The sequence below is a fragment of the Lactuca sativa genome, chromosome 7, assembly GCF_002870075.4.
Source record: "Lactuca sativa cultivar Salinas chromosome 7, Lsat_Salinas_v11, whole genome shotgun sequence".
Lineage (NCBI taxonomy): Eukaryota > Viridiplantae > Streptophyta > Magnoliopsida > Asterales > Asteraceae > Lactuca > Lactuca sativa.
This window is the reverse complement of record NC_056629.2, coordinates 4,650,375-4,672,621: the sequence shown is the minus strand read 5'-3', so window position 1 is coordinate 4,672,621 and position 22,247 is coordinate 4,650,375. Positions and strand designations below refer to the sequence as shown.

At 39.0% G+C, this 22,247-nt stretch overlaps 1 protein-coding gene across 5 annotated transcripts; it reads left to right on the top strand.

The window, feature by feature from the left end:
* Window positions 1–15,370: 15,370 nt before the first annotated feature.
* Window positions 15,371–18,443, top strand: LOC111894647 (putative F-box protein At1g47790). Of its 5 annotated transcripts, none has more exons than XM_023890742.3 (3): window positions 15,371–15,573; window positions 16,191–17,366; window positions 18,199–18,443. In XM_023890742.3, the coding sequence occupies exon 2, from the start codon at window positions 16,225–16,227 to the stop codon at window positions 17,311–17,313; it is 1,089 nt and encodes a 362-aa protein (XP_023746510.1). In that variant the 5' UTR covers window positions 15,371–15,573; window positions 16,191–16,224; the 3' UTR covers window positions 17,314–17,366; window positions 18,199–18,443. The 5 variants fall into 5 exon arrangements, with proteins under 5 accessions (XP_023746510.1, XP_042752399.1, XP_023746508.1 ...); XM_042896465.2 differs by having other exon boundaries at window positions 15,943–17,366; XM_023890740.3 differs by having other exon boundaries at window positions 15,371–16,120.
* Window positions 18,444–22,247: the final 3,804 nt, after the last annotated feature.

Below are 22,247 nucleotides of genomic sequence, written 5' to 3'. Positions count from 1 at the left end.
TAACGAATTGTCTGCCCAAATTTTATTTGATTCTGGAGCCAACTACTCCTTTATATCGCATGAATTTGGTAGAAAGCTAGCTTTGCCTGTTGTTAGACTAGATAATGCCTTATTAGTCGAAGTTGCTAGTGGCAAGTTTGTACCTGTTAGCCATCGTATGAAAAACATCTTAATTGATCTGAATGGGAATAAGTTCCACGAGGAATTATTGCCTATCGAACTTAATGGTTTCGACATCGTATTGGGAATGGATTGGCTTAGCGCCAACGATGCCGAAATTTTATGCAAGAAGAAAATAGTCAAAGTAAACCCGCCTGGGAAAGATTCGTTTATGGTGTATGGAGATAAACGCAGAGTGAATTCTGGAATCATTTCATTGATGAAAGCCAGAAAATGTTTGACCAAAGGGTGTACATCATACTTAGCATTCGTGATCGATGCTAAGAAGGAAAAAAGGTGATGCAGAATATTCCAGTGGTGTGTGATTATCCGGAAGTATTTCCTGAAGATCTTCCTGGATTACCGCCTGATCGACAAGTGGAATTCCGTATTGACTTGTTGCCAGGAACAACGCCAATTGCAAAAGCACCTTATCGATTAGCACCGACGGAGATGAAGGAGCTAATGATGCAACTTCAGGAGTTATTGGACAAAGGTTTCATTAGACCTAGTTCATCACCCTGGGGAGCTCCGGTGTTATTTGTAAAGAAGAAAGATGGAAGTATGAGAATGTGCATTGATTACAGAGAGCTGAACAAGGCAACAATAAAGAATAGATATCCGTTGCCAAGGATTGATGACATGTTTGATCAATTGCAAGGTTCGAGCTATTTCTCGAAGATCGATCTAAGGTCAGGATATCATCAGCTAAAAGTAAGAGAGCAAGATATCGAGAAGACTGCATTCAGAACTAGATATGGACACTACGAGTTCTTGGTTATGTCGTTTGGACTAACCAATGCTCCGACAGCATTCATGGATTTGATGAATAGGGTTTGTAATCCTTTCCTTGATAAATCCGTGATAGTGTTCATAGATGACATTCTGATTTACTCGAAAAGCCAGGAGGAGCAAGGCAGACACTTGCGAGAAGTGTTGGAAGTTTTGAAGAAGGAGAAGCTGTATGCTAAGTTCTCCAAATGTGATTTTTGGATTCGTGAAGTCCAATTCTTGGGTCACGTGGTCAACCAAGAAGGGATAATGGTTGATCCAGCAAAGATTGAAGCTGTAACAAAGTGGGAACAACCGAAAAGTCCCACAGAGATTCGAAGCTTTTTAGGATTAGCCGGATATTACCGAAGGTTTATCCAAGGCTTTTCTTCGATCGCTAATCCGTTGACAGCTTTGACCCACAAAGGAGCTACTTATGCTTGGAGTGATAAGCATAAAGAAGCATTCGAGAAGCTAAAGAAGAAGCTATGCGAGGCACCGATACTTTCTCTACCCGATGGAGTTGAAGACTTCGCTGTTTATAGCGATGCGTCTGGGGTTGGATTGGGTTGTGTTTTGACCCAAAGAGAAAAGGTGATAGCATATGCGTCTCGACAGCTGAAAGAGCATGAAAAGAACTACCCGACTCATGATTTGGAGTTGGCGGCGGTAGTTTTCGCTCTGAAAATATGGAGGCATTACCTCTATGGCACGAAGTGCAAACTTTTTACTGATCATAAGAGTCTCCAATATCTCTTTAATCAGAAGGAGTTGAATATGAGACAACGGCGCTGGCTAGAATTACTTAAAGACTATGACTGCGAGATACTTTACCACCCCGGTAAAGCTAATGTTGTTGCTGATGCTCTCAGTCGGAAAGTCAATCTTGAAAGGAAAAGGCCAAGAGCGTTGAGAATTGAAGTTTTCTCGACTATTTTGGAAAGTATAAAGAAAGCTCAGAGCGAAGCTGCTGAGAAGAATGACAGAAAGGAGGAACGTTTGGGCAAAACGTTGGTGTTCGGTGTAAACAGTCATGGACTGAAGGTGTTCCAAGATCGGATTTGGATACCTAAGACAGGAGGAGTCAGAGATCTTCTGATGGAAGAAGCTCACAAGACCATGTACTCGATTCATCCGGGTAGCACTAAAATGTATAGGGACCTGAAACCCTACTACTGGTGGCCGACGATGAAGCTTGATGTTGCAAAGTATGTGGCTGAGTGTGTGACTTGCACGAGAGTCAAGACACAACATCAGAAACTGTATGGGAGTTTAGAACCTTTGCCTGTGCCTATGGGTAAGTGGGAAGACATTGCTATGGATTTTGTCACTAAACTGCCCAGAACAAAGAATGGTCACGACATAATTTGGGTGGTCGTTGATCGATTCACTAAGAGTGTGCATTTCATAGCAGCCAAGGAGAAATGGTCTATGGAAAAGCTTGCGAATTCTTACGTAAAAGAAATTGTGAGACTTCACGGTGTTCCGTTAACGATTGTATCGGATCGTGATAGTCGTTTCACCTCGAGGTTTTGGAAAAGTCTACAAGAGGAATTGGGTACCAAGTTGTGTTTAAGTACAGCTTACCATCCGCTGACTGATGGTCAGAGTGAACGAACGATACAAACGCTTGAAGATATGCTGAGAGCATGTACCTTGGAATTCCTAGGTAATTGGGATGAATATTTACCGTTGGTAGAATTTTCCTATAATAATAGTTTCCACTCGAGCATAAAGATGGCACCTTACCAAGCCTTGTATGGACAGAAGTGTCGTACGCCGTCTTGTTGGCTTGAGGCTGGGGAAAAGCAGTTTATGGGACCGGAGATGGTTCATCAAACTGCTGAAAAGTTGAAAATAATTAGGGAAAGAATGTTAGCGGCTTAGGATCGTCAAAAGAGCTATGCTGACAAGAAGCGAAGACCGATAACTTTTGAGGTTGGGGATTCGGTTTTGCTTAAAGTCTCGCCGTGGAAGGGACTTATAAGATTTGGTAAAAGGGGAAAGTTGAGTCCAAGGTTTATTGGACCGTTTAAAGTTCTTCAGGGGATTGGGAACCAAGCTTACAAGCTCGAACTACCAGAAGAACTGAATGGAATTCATAACACTTTTCATGTGTGTTATTTGAGGAAGTTCACGGGAGAAGTTCCCGACATGATTCCACTTTCGGAGTTGAGAATCGATGAGAACAAAAGGTTGATTGAAGAACCAGAGGCAATTGTTGACCCAATTGCGACGCAAGATGGTTGAGTTAGTGCTTGTCCGATAGAAACACACGAATGGGCCGAATCTCACCTGGGAGACGGAGAGTGACATAATGGGTCGTTATCCGCATTTGTTTGTTGATGTGTGATTCCGGGGACGGAATCATTCTAAGGTGGAGAGAATTGTAACGCCTGTGTTTCCGGGCTTGCCATTTTTAGCAATGTAATAGTCTAGGTTAACCTTTGTAACCAATTTTGAAATAATAAGAATGTATTATTTGAGTATTATGTGTTTTGTGCTTAATTTCTTAATTATGTGGTCTGATTAATTAAGAATAAAAATAAGCGTCAAAATTTAAGTGTAAAATGAACTGAATATCTTTGGTTAATGTTGTAGTAGTTGAAACGAGGTTTCCGAATATATATAGAACGCCCAAATCTGACTTCGTATGAGGAAGTTATGATTTATCGAAGTTTCGACTTAGCGGTATGCAGCCTGAAATACTCGATTTGAGATCGAGCGGTTTTTAGCTGAAGCAATCTAAATGAGAATCGAAGATCTCATTGTTGGTATCAAAGCGATAAAAAGTTAGGCGAGAACGGACGTCAAACGAAGAAGTTATGAATTTATAACGAAGTTTTTCTGTCGCGGCCTATTAAAAATAAATAATAAAAATAAAGTCAAAATTAGCCGATGGAGTCTAAACGAAAGTTGTAGAGCGTAGTCTCACCTTTCCGTGGATATAAAGAACGTTGAAAAAAGAGTTCGTATGAAGAATATATGAATTTCCGAAGTTTATTAATTATTTTGTAATTAAATTAAATCATTAATTCGGAAGCTTTATCCGAAGGCGAGTCACCGATCTGATCCGAGGTACGCCCCACGTACTCCGAAGGTGTCGACATCGCAGCAAGTGGCTTCGGATGACGCATGCCATGACGACTTCGGACCAGTACGCCCCGCGTACTCCGAGGCTCTAGCCTCCTATAAATAGGATGCGAAGGCAGCCGAGTCTTTTGCCAATTTCTTCTCTTCTCTCTCCCGTTTTGCATCGTTTTGCGTGCCAGAAATACCCCGAAGCCCCGGTATTATACTCTAGCCCCGAGGCAAGTCCCGGGATCCCGAAGATCCCGAGAATTGCGGTTCCCGAGCCGAAGCTTTGCCCGCGAGAAGTTCGATTTTTGTGGAGATCTTCCAGATCTGCTGAGGATTACTACTTCTGCAAGTCGTAGTGCTGTCCGATTATCTTCTGATCAAGTGAGTGTATACTACCTTTCATAAACACGATAATAATACAAGTACGGTTTGAGTGTATTAAGTAAATTGTGGTTTATATGTGTGAGGGTGTAGTTACTTTCTTCTAACGAGTAACTATGAAGTATTTTATACGATATACTTGTTATGTGTATATTTTTGTGGTTATATGCGTGAATGGATATTCACTTTATTCTATATCATATATCTGAATTGTTTTCTATGGAATACGTGTTATGTGGTATGCCTCATCTATTATGTGGAATATATATTGAATGAAAATTATATACAGGTTTTAATCTATGTATGAAAATATATATTTTTATCTACTAATATGTTGGGTAGAACATGGGTAGATAGTTGGTGTGTAATAAACATATGAGAGGCCTCGATGTTGTTGTTGTTGTTGATCTAGTTATTCAGCGGAGTATGGATAACGACCACAGACTCTTTCTAGACAGTCCAGTGGAACGCTAGCAGGTTCATAACATGTAGGTGTTGTGAACGATGTGTTCACCGGTGTACTCTATCCCCCTCATGGTTGCCTTTAGGATATCTATTGTTGAGGAAACCCCTTAGCAGTGATGTCCGTCCCGATGAAAATCCTAGATTAGGTCCCTTGAGATAGATGTTGTTTTAGGGACGTAAAGTGAGGATAACGGGAATGGGTAATCGGGATAGTGATTGGTTGGTGAAATTAAATATAACTTATTTATTGTGGGTTGAAAACCCTATATGCTCACCAGGCTCCCAAGCCTGACCCACTCAGTTTTATTTGAATTACAGGAAGTGGCGCAAGGGCGTAAGATGGATGGATCATCTTGTTGTTTTGTTTACAAGTCTGTTTATGTAAATATTTGTTGAATGACTTGTAATGTTTATCGTTTATGCTTTATGGTCTGTATCGGATCCCGAGTTTTGATTATGTAATGAAAATGCATCTCTTGATGAAATGCTTTGATAAATATTATTTTATCATGTTTTGTTTTGGGAACAAATTCCACAACTCTTTCAAATCAAAAGGATTTACTCTGAAATTATTTAAAAGCATAAATGAAATTCGGTCTTTTCTGGCCGAGATTTTGGGGATGTCACACTAGGGCCCAATATCATACAACCATCTAGGCCCCAACTATGGCCCATCTATGGCCCAATTTTCCAAATTGGGCCCAATCCTTGATATGGGCCTTACCCTAGAGCCCAACTAATTACTCTAGTCCATTTGATTATTCTCGGATGGCCCAACACAAAGCCCAAGTGAAATTAGGGTTTCACATCAAATGATAACTAGGGTTAAGTGTTTCTTACTTAACCCACTAAGGACTTAACACACTAGGGACTTAATCCATTAAGTCCATTATTGCTTAGATTAATTTCTGCCAATGATTTATTATTTAATATTTCACTTATTAAATAATTCTCGTGTGTCCTGATAAATTCCCAAATATTAATATTTTCTCAATTAGCTCATTAAGGACTTAGTCCATTAAGTTCTTTACTCTACTAGATAAATGGCATGGAATAGTTTGGGCTTAATTCGCAATCCAATCCCATTGGCCCAAAAGTGGGTCCAATAGGTCTAAGGCCCAATACTCATAATTAGGGTTTTCTAAACCCTAATTAGGGTTCCTCATCTAAACGTGGCCCAATAGGCCCAAAATAACTCTCTAAGCCCATTAGGGTTTTGCTTGTGGGACACTACCCACTACCACCTCGGGTAGTGGTGGTTCATGGCGGCTCACGGCGGCGGCCACCACCCTAAGGTGGTGGTTTTCCATTTCTTTTTATTATTAAATTTGCTAATTACAATTACATGGCTTTAATCCACAATACACACACTCACTAACTAACACACACACACAACCACCCTAGTGGTGGTCGGCGGTGGTACAAGGCGGCAACCACCATGGTTGGCGGCCATGGTGGGCATCTATTCCGTTTTCCGGCCATTAACACCTTCTACAACAAAACACATACACACCTACAAGATTCTATTTGCACAAAGGTCCAGCCACCCTCCCTTGGTGGCTCACGGTGGCGGCAACAACACTAAAAAGCAACAGCAGCGGCGGTTTGTGATGCTAGCCACCACCCAAAGGTGGTGGCGGTGGTCTTTCTTGTCCCTCATCCGAGCAAACGAACAGTAACCACACGCAACCACAATCCAGAGACTGAAACTTTCCCAAATCAGCCACCATGGGTGGCAAACGATGGTCGGAACCCAGAAACAACGATTCTTCGGCAGCAACATCGCAATGGCGACCTTCCTCAACAGTGTGGCGGTCGGCGGTGCTCATTGGCGAGGCAACAGGCGCCCTGCTTGGTCGGAACAGCGAACGACAACAGTCTTAACGCATGGCGGCTGGCTTGGCGAGAAAGGATGGCGACGATAAGTCTCGATAGGGCGGCGGAAGGCTCTAACATAGCGGCTGGAGTAAGAGAAGGAGAAGAAGGCGGTCGATCGGCGGCCATGAGTGACCGGAGGTGAGAGAGTAGGAGGGGTGACGGCTGGAGGCATATCCCTTAGGGTTAGGGTTTGAGTGATTTAAGATGCATATATACAAGGATCAAGGGAGGGTGACGGGAGTTGTCCCGTGTCCATGCTCCAATTTTTTCCATTTAACCATTCTAGTCCCTCCCCATGATATCTTTTTCAAAATAAAACACATACTTACCTTTTTAACCCTGTCTTCTGAAATTCTTTACAATTAAAGTATGAAATTTACCAATCAATCCCTACTCTACAAAAGTCTCTTTCATAATAGATCCTTAAGCCTTCACTTCTTTTCAATTTAAGTCCCGAATTTTCACTTTAAACCCCTGACTTTTAAAATTCCTCACAATTTAGTCCGAGACTTTCGTTTGTTATTTTATTTAAATAACCGGGGCGTTAAAACTCTCCCCCACTTAAATTAGATTTCGTCCTCGAAATCATTCCTTACTATTCCCTGCCCGCTCACTTCTCAAGTAACATGGCCATAATCCTGAGTACACCCTAACCTTCTCAGGGTAGCTGTGACCAATCATCGCAAAGCCCAAACATCTGTAGGCAAACTACTTCCTCGCAACAAGATCACATCTACTTCATCTAAATTCTGATGTCTTGAGATGGTCCGAATCCCTGACAGACCACTCTACTGATTCATGATTGCTAAATCCAATCCACTTGTTACTCAGCTGCCTACTCAACTTCTGATAACTCAAAGCTCACACTAGAAAACAGAATCACAAATCCACTTATCCCTGTGATTCACTTATACTTGGCCAATGCTCCGATAATCTCGCTGAGGGTGACTTGTCACTTCCCATTAAACCAACTATCCTGTCTGTACTTGCAACTTAGGGCACAATTACTAACATTGCCCAAAAGCTGTAATTGCATGAGACACTAAACTTTCTGAACACTGAACTACCTAAACACTTAACTGCTCGAAACACTGAATTGTCTGAACACTGAACTGCTCGAAGCACTAAACTATCTGAACACTGAACTGCTCAGAACACTGAATTGCCTGAAACTGTATGCTGCCACGTGGCTGCTTCCTGACATCTACCGAGACCTACCTGGTCTCAATTTTCCGCCAATCATCTGAAATACCGGGTTTCGGCCCGGCTGCAGAGCCAAAGGACTCCCACTTAGTCGCCTCACACGACTTCTGAACAAGTTCCTTCTCTAGAACTAGATGCCACTAGTTACCATGCCACTGAGGCTCTAATAACTTTCTGATCTAACTGATCGAGTCCATACGTCAAATCCTGACGTCACCAAACCCAAGGCTAAAGGTGATTGCTACATGACCATTGGTAGCCTCATGTCATAAATGACCTTAAGTAGTCCACTGCTTCCTTGCTCTCATCTCTATAGCGGCGCTTCTACAATCTTATCACTAGCTTAACCAGGTCTCATCCATCTGGGAAATTCCGAAATCCAATCCGTGGATTTCCATTTCCTCACTACTATACCCGAACTGGTGGGTACTACTGATCTTTCTGCGTCCTAACAACGCACTCGCGCTATCTACTAACCTAGTGAAGGCTGCGGCTACACCCACAGACTCACATCACTCTAGTACTATCTGCTAATCTTGTGAATGCTACGGCTACACCCGCAGACTTACAACACTCTAATACTATCTGACTGCTAGTGAATGCTACGGCTACACCCACAGACTTACAACACTCTGATACTATCTGACTGCTAGTGAATGCTACGGCTACACCCGCAGACTTACAACAATCTGATGCTATCTGACAGCTAGTGAATGGTACGGCTACACCCGCAGGCTTACAACACTCTAATACTGGATCGAACACGCGCTTGCCCCGCACTCAGCTGAACTCGTGTCCTGACTGGAATCCCAAGCCTGATTCCCTAAGGCTTGCTAGTAACATCACGGGAATGCGATCTCCTTACTGGCAAGCTTTTCCGAACTTCCATCTCACATTATCCTCAAACCATACAACTGCTTGGGTTATCTTCCTTCCCAATAAGGATGCAAAACTTACCCTAGTCTCAAAACTGCTCCTGCTTCTGAATCCTTGGGTGATTCTCCCCCACTTTGATTCAGCTAATGCCCTACAACACACAAAACTGGAAGAATTCCCCAATCCTTCTCGCCACCCATGACCAATCTGCTAGAAACCACACTTACCATTGCTAGTGTTTCAACACTAGCTAATCCAAAAGATCACACAACTTCTAAAAATCCGAATAAATCTCCGGTAATAACATGCTAAACCCAGGAAGCTCCGAATCTCAGTTGGAGACCTCATAATTCTCCTCTGCATCACGACCTCAATCTTGGCCGGATCGACTAGAATATCCTTCTGATTGACAAGGTGCCCAAGAAATTGCACCCCGCACAACCAGAACTCACAATTAGAGAACCTTGCAAAATTCTCTCCCTCCTCAAAATCTCTAGCACCTCCCTCATGTGCTTCACGTGCTGCTCCTCAGTCTTGGAATAAACCAATATGACATTGTACTTCCCAATCCCGCAAGTGTACACCGAATTTGGTCCTGCTGGTCTCTCGAAAGCTAATCTGAAATCTACGGTCTCCTCCCGAGACCCCTCACTATAAGCAACTGATCTGGTTCCCTCTTAACAATGTGCTCCAAGTCAATATCCCGCTCTCGAGCTCTAGAAGTCATATCATTCAGGGTCTTGCACCCCGAGATACTCATGATCTCCCTGCTATCATTCTACAGTATGTCCTGATAACTTTCCTTCTTCATTTCCTCATCTACTGCATATTGTGGTACCATATGAGCTCTTTCCCGAGGCTTGGCAGTGATCTCTGTCACAGTCTCATTCGTCTGGTGAGGATCTCACAACTCTGGCGGCAACTGCTGCGCCTCAATCGCCTGGGCACACTCTGCCCAGAATCTGGTCTGGAAGTCATCCCATGACATAGCATCAACCACATCATCCCTCAACTCACTACCAACCTCTTCCTATCAATCTCGCGCTCTGTTCCTCAGGAGATAGGAAGTAAGTCAGATCTTGTCTCCTTTTGAGACAATGTCTGGTATGAAAAACGTTGGTGACATCCGCCAACCATCTACTGCTAACAATGGGGTCCCTAACCCCCATGACAATCTGAAGCCTCACAAACTCTGAATTCCCGAAACATCAACGTACATGTCTCTATCATGACTGCTATCTCAGTGCAGAATGCACTCGGCCTCTCATCATAAATCTCTATAATGCCCTCCTTGATCACACTGAGGATCACAAGAGTCTGGTCAATGATACTGCGCAAAATTCTCAGATGAAATGAACTCTCTCATCTGATCATCAATCTGCCCGACTCTAGAGTCCAAGCCTGATCCCTCGTCGACGCCAAAACTACCATCTGGTCTACCACGTAGCGTCACTATACTCGGCAACATGCCATCACTAACATCACAATACTCATCCAATCTCGAGGGATCTCACACACTACAAGTTCCATGGATTCATCTCCGCCTTCCTTGATTCGAGTATGGATCCTCTGCTTTCAGTAGTACGGGCCCATACTACCTTCCACATCTATCCGTACTTTCCTCAAGAACTGCCTCGACTCGACCAAGTCACTCTACTGCTACTGATCTCTGCTACTACCTTCCTAGGCTTTCCCTAGGGAACTTCTGACTCCACCCAAACCAGTCCTCAGCTGCTGAAGGCCTCCTTGTAATGCCAATTAGCCACCACCTGAATACCATCACATGCAATGAGGCTCGGATAATCCTTCGAGTAAAAGTCTCGTCCCTACAACGGTTAGACTCAAACAAGAGCTGCGCAGTAGGGCCAAATCCAGCACTCTGAGATTATTCAACCCTAATCACATGTGATGTGACGTATTCACCTAATGGCTAACTCCCATCACTTAGAGTCCCACAAAGCACAAAGCAAGCAACATTCGGATAAAGGAAACATACTCAGGCAAAACTATTATCATGACAAGAAACTGTACTAGCATATAATGCTAAACTCATACTATCAGGCATAACCTACACAGGCTATCCTACTACTATCTACTCAATACTAGCATGAAATTCTTATCAAGTTGAAACACACAAAGCAGGCACATAAGGCATCCTCCTAGATCCTTAGTCCTATACTAGCATGCTGTTCTACTGAAACTGAAACTGAAACTGGAACTAAAACTGAAATTGAAACTATTGATCATAAACTTGTATAGGTAATTTGGGAGTACTTACTTGAGCTCGGTTGATTGCATGCACCACACCCTTTTTCTCTTTTCAAAACTCTTTTCGCTTTTTCTAAAACTGTTTTCTTTATACTTTTTCTAAAATTGTTTTCTTTTCTCAAAATTCTTTTGTAACCATGGTTTTTCTCTTGAAAACTTTATACCACTTCCTTAGTTTGAGTTCAGACACACTCGTGAGTGCGCCTGAATCCCTCAAACCAAGGCTCTGATACCAACTTGTAACAACCCAAAAATACGACCCGAAAATTTCATTTTTAATTTAACCAAAAACCATAAAACTGAGTATCATATAGTAAAACCATACGCTAAGTATCTCAAACCATACTAAAATACTGTGAGAAAACTGAGTCACAACTGTATCAAAACATATCTAAGAAAACTGTATCAGCTCCCAGGACAAAAACTGAAGCTGTGGTGTGTGCGATGCCATCATCCCGAGCTCTTCCCTTTACTTGCAGAAGTACCTGAAACCAAAACTGAAAACCGTAAGCACGAAGCTTAGTGAGCTCCCCCAAACTACCACATACCATACCACATATAAAGCACATACTGGGCCTTGCCCACTGCATCAGACCGAAGTCCGGAAACTGCATCGGACCAGAGTCCGGAACTAACCAGGGCCTTGCCCTCTGCATCGGACCGAAGTCTGGAAACTGCATCGGACCGGAGTCCGGAACTAACCAGGGCCTTGCCCTCTGCATCGGACCGAAGTCCGGAACTAACTGCATCGGACCGAAGTCCGGAACTAACCAGGGCCTTGCCCTCTGCATCGGACCGAATCCGGAACTAACTGCATCGGACCGAAGTCCGGAACTGATTGGGACCTTGTCCCCTGCATCGGACCGAAGTCCGGAACTGACTGAACGTAACATAGCATAAACATATCAACTAGCATGAATACATATACTGCATACTGCATCGGAACAGAGTCCGAAACACATAACACAAAACATGCTTGAATCACAAAGACATCAAGCACTCTAACTACTTCATCGGACCGAGGTCCGGAACTAACTGAACATAGCATAACATAATCATAGCATATAATATAAACACATATACTGCATACTGCATCGGACCATAGTCCGGAACACATAACTCATACCATGTCTGTATCACAAAGACACCAAGCATACTGAACTACTGCATCGGACTGAAGTCCGGAACTACCGCTAACTAAACGGGCCGGCATTGTGGCCGTAGACCCGTTCCTACTGGAAGGAAACTCACCTCACACTGCTGAAGTCCCGTAGACACAATCCCACGCTGCTGAAGTCCCACAGACTCAACCCCAACTGCTAGATGCAAGATTCCCGAACTGTCAACACCAAAATAACACCCAATTAATAATTGGGTTCTAACACATAACTATAAATACGTACTTTGGGTAGTTACTACATTACCCCTAGCTTGGCTTACCCAAGCCTAAGGCCCAATCCATAGGCCCAAAGTCAACTAGGGATCAAAGCCCAATATATGGTCCAATTTTCCAAATTGGGCCCAAACCTCTACATGGACATCCCTTAAGGCCCAATTGATCAGTCCAGTCCAACATGTATCATTCTAGGGCCCAATATCATACAACCATCTAGGCCCCAACTATGGCCCAATTTTCCAAATTGGGCCAATCCTTGATATGGGCCTTACCCTAGAGCCCAACTAATTACTCTAGTCCATTTGATTATTCTCGGATGGCCCAACACAAAGCCCAAGTGAAATTAGGGTTTCACATCAAATGATAACTAGGGTTAAGTGTTTCTTACTTAACCCACTAAGGACTTAACACACTAGGGACTTAATCCATTAAGTCCATTATTGCTTAGATTAATTTCTACCAATGATTTATTATTTAATATTTCACTTATTAAATAATTCTCGTGTGTCCTGATAAATTCCCAAATATTAATATTTTCTCAATTAGCTCATTAAGGACTTAGTCCATTAAGTTCTTTACTCTACTAGATAAATGACATGGAATAGTTTGGGCTTAATTCACAATCCAATCCCATTGGCCCAAAAGTGGGTCCAATAGGTCTAAGGCCCAATACTCATACTTAGGGTTTTCTAAACCCTAATTAGGGTTCCTCATCCAAACGTGGCCCAATAGGCCCAAAATAACTCTCTAAGCCCATTAGGGTTTTGCTTGTGGGACACCACCCACTACCACCTCGGGTAGTGGTGGTTCATGGCGGCTCACGGCGGCGGCCACCACCCTAAGGTGGTGGTTTTCCATTTCTTTTTATTATTAAATTTGCTAATTACAATTACATGGCTTTAATCCACAATACACACACTCACTAACTAACACACACACACACAACCACCCTAGTGGTGGTCGGCGGTGGTACAAGGCGGCAGCCACCATAGTTGGCGGCCATGGTGGGCATCTATTCCGTTTTCCGGCCATTAACACCTTCTACAACAAAACACACACACACCTACAAGATTCTATTTGCACAAAGGTCCAGCCACCCTCCCTTGGTGGCTCACGGTGGCGGCAACAACATTAAAAAGCAACAGCAGCGGCGGTTTGTGATGCTAGCCACCACCCAAAGGTGGTGGTGGTGGTCTTTCTTGTCCCTCATCCGAGCAAACGAACAGTAACCACACGTAACCACGATCCGGGGACTGAAACTTTCCCAACTCAGCCACCATGGGTGGCAAACGATGGTCGGAACCCAGAAACGGCGATTCTTCGGCAGCAACATCGCAATGGCGACCTTCCTCAACAGTGTGGCGGTCGGCGGTGCTCATTGGCGAGGCAACAGGCGCCCTGCTTGGTCGGAACAGCGAACGACAGCAGTCTTAACGCATGGCGGCTGGCTTGGCGAGAAAGGATGGCGGCGATAAGTCTCGATAGGGCGGCGGAAGGCTCTAACATAGCGGCTGGAGTAAGAGAAGGAGAAGAAGGCGGTCGATCGGCGGCCATGAGTGACCGGAGGTGAGAGAGTAGGAGGGGTGACGGCTGGAGGCATATCCCTTAGGGTTAGGGTTTGAGTGATTTAAGATGCATATATACAAGGATCAAGGGAGGGTGACGGGAGTTGTCCCGTGTCCATGCTCCAATTTTTTCCATTTAACCATTCTAGTCCCTCCCCATGATATCTTTTTCAAAATAAAACACATACTTACCTTTTTAACCCTATCTTCTGAAATTCTTTACAATTAAAGTTTGAAATTTACCAATCAACCCCTACTCTACAAAAGTCTCTTTCATAATAGATCCTTAAGCCTTCACTTCTTTTCAATTTAAGTCCCGAATTTTCACTTTAAACCCCTGACTTTTAAAATTCTTCACAATTTAGTCCGAGACTTTCGTTTGTTATTTTATTTAAATAACTGGGGCGTTACACCTTCCTCCTTACAAAATCAACACGTGACACCAACCAACAGATGACACATAGGGCATGGGTCCGTCACATATGTGTCTGTCATTTTCTTACTGGTTTATGATTCTGAAAAAACTTGAAAATAATATTATTGTACATGTAGCTTTTTAAAAAAGTAGTCTAATATATATATATATATATATATATATATATATATATATATATATATATATATATATATATATATATATATATATATATATATAAAGAGTTAATGGTTTGTTAATGTCGTTGACTTTCATATAGAGTTTGAAAGTTGTAAGTTTGGTTTTTTTGGGCTACTTTGATTGTGAAAGTTTGGTACTTGTCAAAATTAAACACTATTATCCTTTAATTTAATTATTTTGTTACATTTTTCATATTAATTTTGTATTTTTACAATAAATATCTTATTATATATTATTAACAATTATTCAATAAAATTTTAACATGTAAATAATTTATAATTTAAATAAAATAGTTATAAAAATATACAGCAATCGTATATTTCATTTTACAAAATATTTATGAAATAGTTTTAATGTATAAATAAATTTACTATGATAAGCATATTAGTTTCAAGGCTCTAATGCCTTATTCGTGAGTTCTATTTAAAGAGAGAAATGAGAGGATACAGAGGGAAAGTGAAGGGTGGAGAAGGAAAACTATGTTCCTGAATTTTATTAATGGAAGGAAAATAAGGGGAAGGGAAAGATTTTGGAGCCATATTTTCCTTTCAAATTTTCCTCCCAAATTGGACGGATTTGGGAAGAAAGTGAGGGGAAGGAAAATTTTAAATTTTATTTTCTTTTTCCTCTAACTCGGGAACACAAAACTTAAAATTTTCCTTTCATTTCCTCCGAACTCCAAAACATGGAATAATTAATAGCCTAATCGCAATCACTGTTCTAATAGCCTAATCGCAATCACTCTCTCCTCTCATCTCTCTTTGTAGCGACACCACGATCCAAGCATCCGACGCTGCTGTAGTGCGGTACCTTTTAAGTTTCGCATTCTTTTTAAGTTTTTCGATTTGCTTTGCTGAAAGGATTATGAGATGCTGCGTCAACAGTATTGTTTCTGATTACTGATTACTGATTAGGTAAATGGATTATTGGATTGCTAATTTGCTATGCTTACGTTTTATTGTTGACGTACGATTGTACGATTTAACTTGACGAAAACACCTATATTGTTTTTCTTATAATTTGCTATCTGGATGGGTAAATGGATTATTCGATTGCTAATTTGCTAATGTCTCCATTAATTTTTCTTATAATTTTTGTGTTATATTCGTGATATAATCTTCAATATTAATAATGACTACGTAATTAGTCCATGAGAATTAGTCATATAGTCCTATTCTTCAGGTGTATTATTCATGTGTTACTAGTGCCTAATTATGTGGAGTTAGGTTATGTGTCTTCTGTATATAAATACATGTAACATTCATCAAATATAACATGTACAGCTTCAATCGTATTCTTTGTTCTCTATATGGTATCAGAGCGATAACCTACATGCCAATTTTTTTTCCCTCCTACTCTGTGAATTTACGATTCCAACATTTAATGATCACAATATATTGAGTGAGATGGAAAACGGGCAAAAGTTTGTGCTTTCCCTTCAATAGTGGCTACTGCAGTAAGGTAGATGGATTACTAGTTTTTTTTTAATAATTTATTTGTAAATTAGTATTTTGATTTGTGAATTTGATAGTTAAGGGAGTTCTCTAGCAGCACTCAAAATCAAAATGTCTGAATATGAAATACCTTTCCATATTCAAGAGGATATCATGAAAAGGCTTCCGGTCAAATCATTGGTTCAGTTCAGAAGTGTGTCAAAAGCATGGAAGTGTTTGATCGACAGCTCTGAGTTTATTGCTGCTCACAGCAACCACTGCCACACTCAGCCACAACATCTACTTGTATCATATGAAGATCCGATAATGAAAGAACACTATGTTTGTTTTGTTGATGATGACACCTTCCCCCAACAGAGGTCTGTTCTGACTCTGACTCTTCCTCTATCTGTTAAATACCTTCGTCTTCTTGGTAGCTCTCACGGCTTGTTGTGCTTGTACCACTCTCATCACAACCCTGCAACTAAGATGGTTGTTCTTTGGAATCCCTTAATTAGAAAATCGATTGTTGTTGATGTGCCTAAGCAACCATATGTTTGTTTTGGGGTTTGTCCACTCACTTGTGACCCTAAGATCATTTCAATTTATCAAATTTGGGATGAAGCAAATATTGAAACTAGTTTCCGTTGCAAAGTTATGGTTTACACTTTGAGCTCAGGGAAATGGAGAACTCTATCCAGCAATCTGCCCACTAAACCGATTCGACATTTTTGGCTTATGGTAGTTACTGATCGGTTTATCTATTGGCTTGTTGAGTTACCGAATCATAATATGATAATGTCTTTTGATGTTAGTGATGAGAAGTTTGAAACAATAGACCTTCTGGATAGTTTAGCCACCCATCATCCCACGGACTTGCATTTATCTAAGCTAAGAGACTCTCTTGCCATGCTTCAAAACATAGAGAACATCTTAACTGTATGGATGATGGAGCATGGTGTTCAAAGATCTTTTACAAAGTTATTCATTATAAAGACACCAAATCAAACAGTGGGCTTTAGGAATAGTGGTGCACCTATAATGAAAGTTACAGATGATGATCCTGATGATTTTGATGCACGGTATAAACTTGCAGTTTTTGAGCCTAATTTAGGATACAACAATGTTATTGAGGTTTCTGGATCACCTATTTCCTTTGAGGTGCGTGCCTACATGGAAACACTACTTTTGCTTGGTCAATCTGACTGTAATAGTTATTGACGTAACTCAAGACGAAGATAATGGCCACACTGGAGTTTGGAGCTTTGGAGAAGGTATTCTTGTGATAGTTTTATGCTCCCCAATCTTCATCTATGTTCATCAATATTTATCAATTTTGTTTCTGATCAGTCATTACTAAATAGTTATATGGATTATTGGATTTCTAATTTGCTATGCTTAAGTTATATTGATGAGGTACAATTTAACTTGATGAAAACACTGATATAACTCGTTAGAGTGCTATTTTGATTTGTGAGATGGATTATCTTCATTCGAAACTGTCTTTTATATATATATATATATATATATATATATATATATATATATATATATATATATTTTGTCTTGTACTCATACCCAGAACCCATTGGTGATATGATATATATATATATATATATATATATATATATATATATATATATATATATATATATATATATATATATTTTGTCTTGTACTCATACCCATAACCCATTGGTGATATGATGGTATGGATGAGAATAAGATGGTGTTGAAACTACCTAATAATGAGTATTGATCTAATGATGAATTAACTAAAGATCCATCCTAATAATGGGGTTCTGGTCCAATAATGAAATAACCAATGATCCTACCTGATGATGAGGGTAGTGATTAAACGATGGAATAAAGGTGATTCTCTTGGGACAATGATTGTACATTTGAACACTTGAAGAACGATGTGTAGATATACTTGAATGCACTGCTTGATGATGTATGTATGGAAGTTAATTGTTATTTTATGTTATGTGCTTGCTATATTTGGATATTTTTATTGTTGGTATTGATGTGGCTGATATACATGGGAAAATAATGTTACTCATTGAGCTTATTAGCTTACAAATGCTTTTATGAATCGTGTTACAGGTGGTGACACAAAATGGTAATTGAAAAGAAGTAGCTTAGCTTGTAGATGGCATATGGAACTTTTAGAAACATTTTTTAGACTGATGCTTTTGATTTAGTAACACTGAACCTTGCCATCTGTATGGTTTTGGTTTATTGTAGCATGTATGATATGTACCTTGATATCCATTGTTGATATGAAAGTGCATCATTTTGTATAACTGTTATTTCAAAAAAGAAAAATCAGGTGTACTTTCTATTAAAAAGTGGGGTATCGCAGAGAAGTTTTTCCATCCATATTCTTTTTTGTATTATTGAACTAAAAATTATAGTGCAGGAATATTACAGTGATGAAAATCGGAGGTGCTCATATGGAGGAGTTTGCTTCCAGCGAATACCTTGACATTATTGTTTTGTATGCATTAAGACTCATAATTAAATAATTATGTTGATTTAAGTCAAGGTTTGTTAGATAAATTTACATTTATCCTAATAAATTTGTTTCTTACCATAACTTCCTATTTGATGATTTTGACAGTATTTTACTTAGGACATTACATAACATGATGAGATTGTATTATGTTTAGCGTATCCATAGACTGTGGCCGAGACTGATGTGTTGTATTTTGTCTCACCCAAGGCGGGACACTTACTTCTACTACATTTAGAAAATCTACTTTCTATTTTAAAAAATGTTTATAAGGATATGCTTCTACCTTCTAGTATTATATGTTGGGGCTCATGTCTAACAAACAACCAAAGTCAAGGTACGAGATTTAATGTGGTTTCATAACCAGGGAGATTTTGTGGATGGATTTTGAGTACATCCAGAGAAAGAAATGATATCTTGTATATTTGTATATTGGACGAATAAATGGTTGCTTTTTCTTTGCACTATGGTTTCCATTGACACAAGGTAACAAGTCTTGTCCTTTTATATATGAACCCTACCTTTGAAGTACTTTTTAAATTCGATTGGCATGTGAACTTTTTTTTTGAAGTGCTATACTAATGAGGCTTTTAGCAGGAATAGTGTTAAAAACGTTAATTTTTTGTTAACAAATGGGATAGGACCCATCTAAAGTGGGGTCATGTCCACACCTTAGCATAAGGTGCATCCAGTAGGACCTAGCTTACTTCGTGACTTGGTTAAAATTGTAAATGGTTTGAGTCAAATTTGAGTAGAAATACTTAGTTTGAGTCGTACTTTTTGGTTGGAGTAGAAATGTTTTTTTTACCTATTTTTTGAAAGTTATATTCATCTAACTGGTTATTATGCGTCAAAATTGTTACATTTATCAGTGGCGGACGCAGATTATTTCAGTTGGGGTGTCCCTCATACTTCAAGCGGATGCACCTAATAGAAAAAATTAAAAAAAAAAAAAATTACACTACGACCCGGAAATTGAGTAGTGGCCCGGGACCTCCAATTCTCCACATAGGTCCGCCACTGACATTTATAATATACTAGGTGTGATACCCGTGTATTACACGAGTTGATTTAAAAAAAGATTAAACATTAAATTAAAGTGTAAACAGAAAATATTTTTTAATGTACAACTTTTAAAATAAGAAAGGAAGAAACGTATTTATTGTAATTTAATATCATATATATAATATTTAATATTTTACATATACAAGTATATGACTTTAATTTTAAAAATCCAAACAAATCAAAAATTGACAAATGGATAATATTTATTTCAAAAATACCACAAAATGATAAGTGTCAAAAACTCATGAAAAATTGACATGTAGCAAAAAAAACATTGATTTATTAAGAAGGATAGATAATTATAAGTTCATGTGATCAAATTTGTTATATAGAATAATGTTAATTTTCTCATAGTATATAACAAATTTATATTATAGTCAAAGTCGCAAAGACTATAATTATATAAAAAAATATGAAGAAGATAAATGATAGGGTGGTTCACAATCAATAATCTTCTATATCTTTTTATAACAAATATACGATGGTCGTGACAATACATTTTTTGTGAAGTAATCAACCATATCAATTTAGCTTTTTTTTTTGCGATACAGTAGCTACAAATTTTCGTTAAAAATGATCAACACTACACTAAAATGTTTTTGATTGATAAATTTTCCGAATTAATATTACTTTTTGTACGTTCAAACGACTACATTTTAACTGTATTTTTTTGGATACGATTTATAAAATTCAATCAACCCTAATGCTAAAATAGCCAAAATATCCGGACTTCATATAAAGTTCGGTAATATATATATATATATATATATATATATATATATATATATATATATATATATATATATATATATATATATATATATATATATATATATATATATATATATAAGAATTTTTTTTTTGTAGGAAGGTAAGAAGTTTTTTTGTACATATTTTTTTGACGAACAAAATAAATGAATCACTAGATGATTCATTTATAAGATGCTTCACAAGAAAAAAAAATTCAAAAAAACATCTTCATGATTCATTTTTAAGTAAATTAAGAAAATATTCATTTTCATGACAATTTTAGTAAATAACAACAAAATCATTGTATAAATGAATCATCAACATGTTTTTTTGAGAATTTTTTCTTATGAATCATCTTACAAATGAATCATGTGATGATTCATTTAGTTTGTTTGCTAAAAAAATATATAGAAAAAAAACTTCTTACCTTCCTACCAAAATTTTCTTTCTTATTTGATCTTGACTACGTTTTAACTATATTTTTTTGGATACGATTTATAAAAATCAATCAACCCTAATGCTAAAATAGCCAAAATATCCGGACTTCATATAAAGTTCGGTAATATATATATATATATATATATATATATATATATATATATATATATATATATATATATATATATATATATAAATATAAATATACACACACATGCAACTTAAATTAATATATTGTTCGTATAACATAAAATAATATTTAATGAAAATAAATTGAAGTGCGCCTAGATAAATTATGGTGCGTTTGGTTGGCAGGAAATGAATGGAATTCGAGGGAAAATGATTTAAATTCCCTCGAATTCATGCATTTGGTTGGATTTAGAGGAGAGAAAATGATTCCTAAATGAAATAAACTTTCCACCATATGGAGGAAAGTGAATTCCTTCCAAAGTTGGATGGAAAACATTCCTTCTCATCAAGGAAAATAGCAGATTACAAAAATACCTCTTGTACTTATCAGAAAACCTACCACCACTACCACCACAATCATTGACCACCACCACCACCATCGTTGCCGCCCCACCGACCACCACCACCACCGTCGCCGCCACCGTCGCCGCCACTGCCACCGACCACCACTACCACTGCCATTACCACCACCCACCACCACTGTCGCCGTTTCCTCCCACCGTCACTACCTGCTACGCCACCACCACTACTATCATCTGTAACGCCTGTGTTTCCAGGCTTGCCATTTTTAGCAATGTAATAGTCTAGGTTAACCTTTGTAACCCATTTTGAAATAATAAGATTGTATTATTTGAATACTATGTGTTTTGTGCTTAATTTCTTAATGATGTGGTTTGATTAATTAAGAATAAAAATAAGCGTCAAAATTTAAGTGTAAAATAAACTTAATATCTTTGAATAATGTTGTAGTAGTTGAAACGAGGTTTCCGAATATATATAGAACGCCCAAATCTGACTTCGTATGAGGAAGTTATGATTTATCGAAGTTTCGGCTTAGCGGTATGCAACCTGTTTTACTCGATTTGAGATCGAGTGGTTTTTAGGCGAAGCAATCTAAACGAGAATCAAAGGTCTCGTTGTTGGTATCAAAGCGATGAAAAGTTAGGCGAGAACGGACGTCAAACGAAGAAGTTATGAATTTATAACGAAATTTTTCTGTCGCGACCTATTAAAAATAAATAATAAAAATAAAGTCAAAATTAGCCGACGAAGTCTAAACGAAAGTTGTAGAGCGTGGTCTCACCTTCGCGTGGATATAAAGAACGTCGAAAACGGAGTTCGTATGAAGAAGATATGAATTTCTGAAGTTTATTAAATATTTTGTAATTAAATTTAATTGGAAATTCGGAAGCATTAT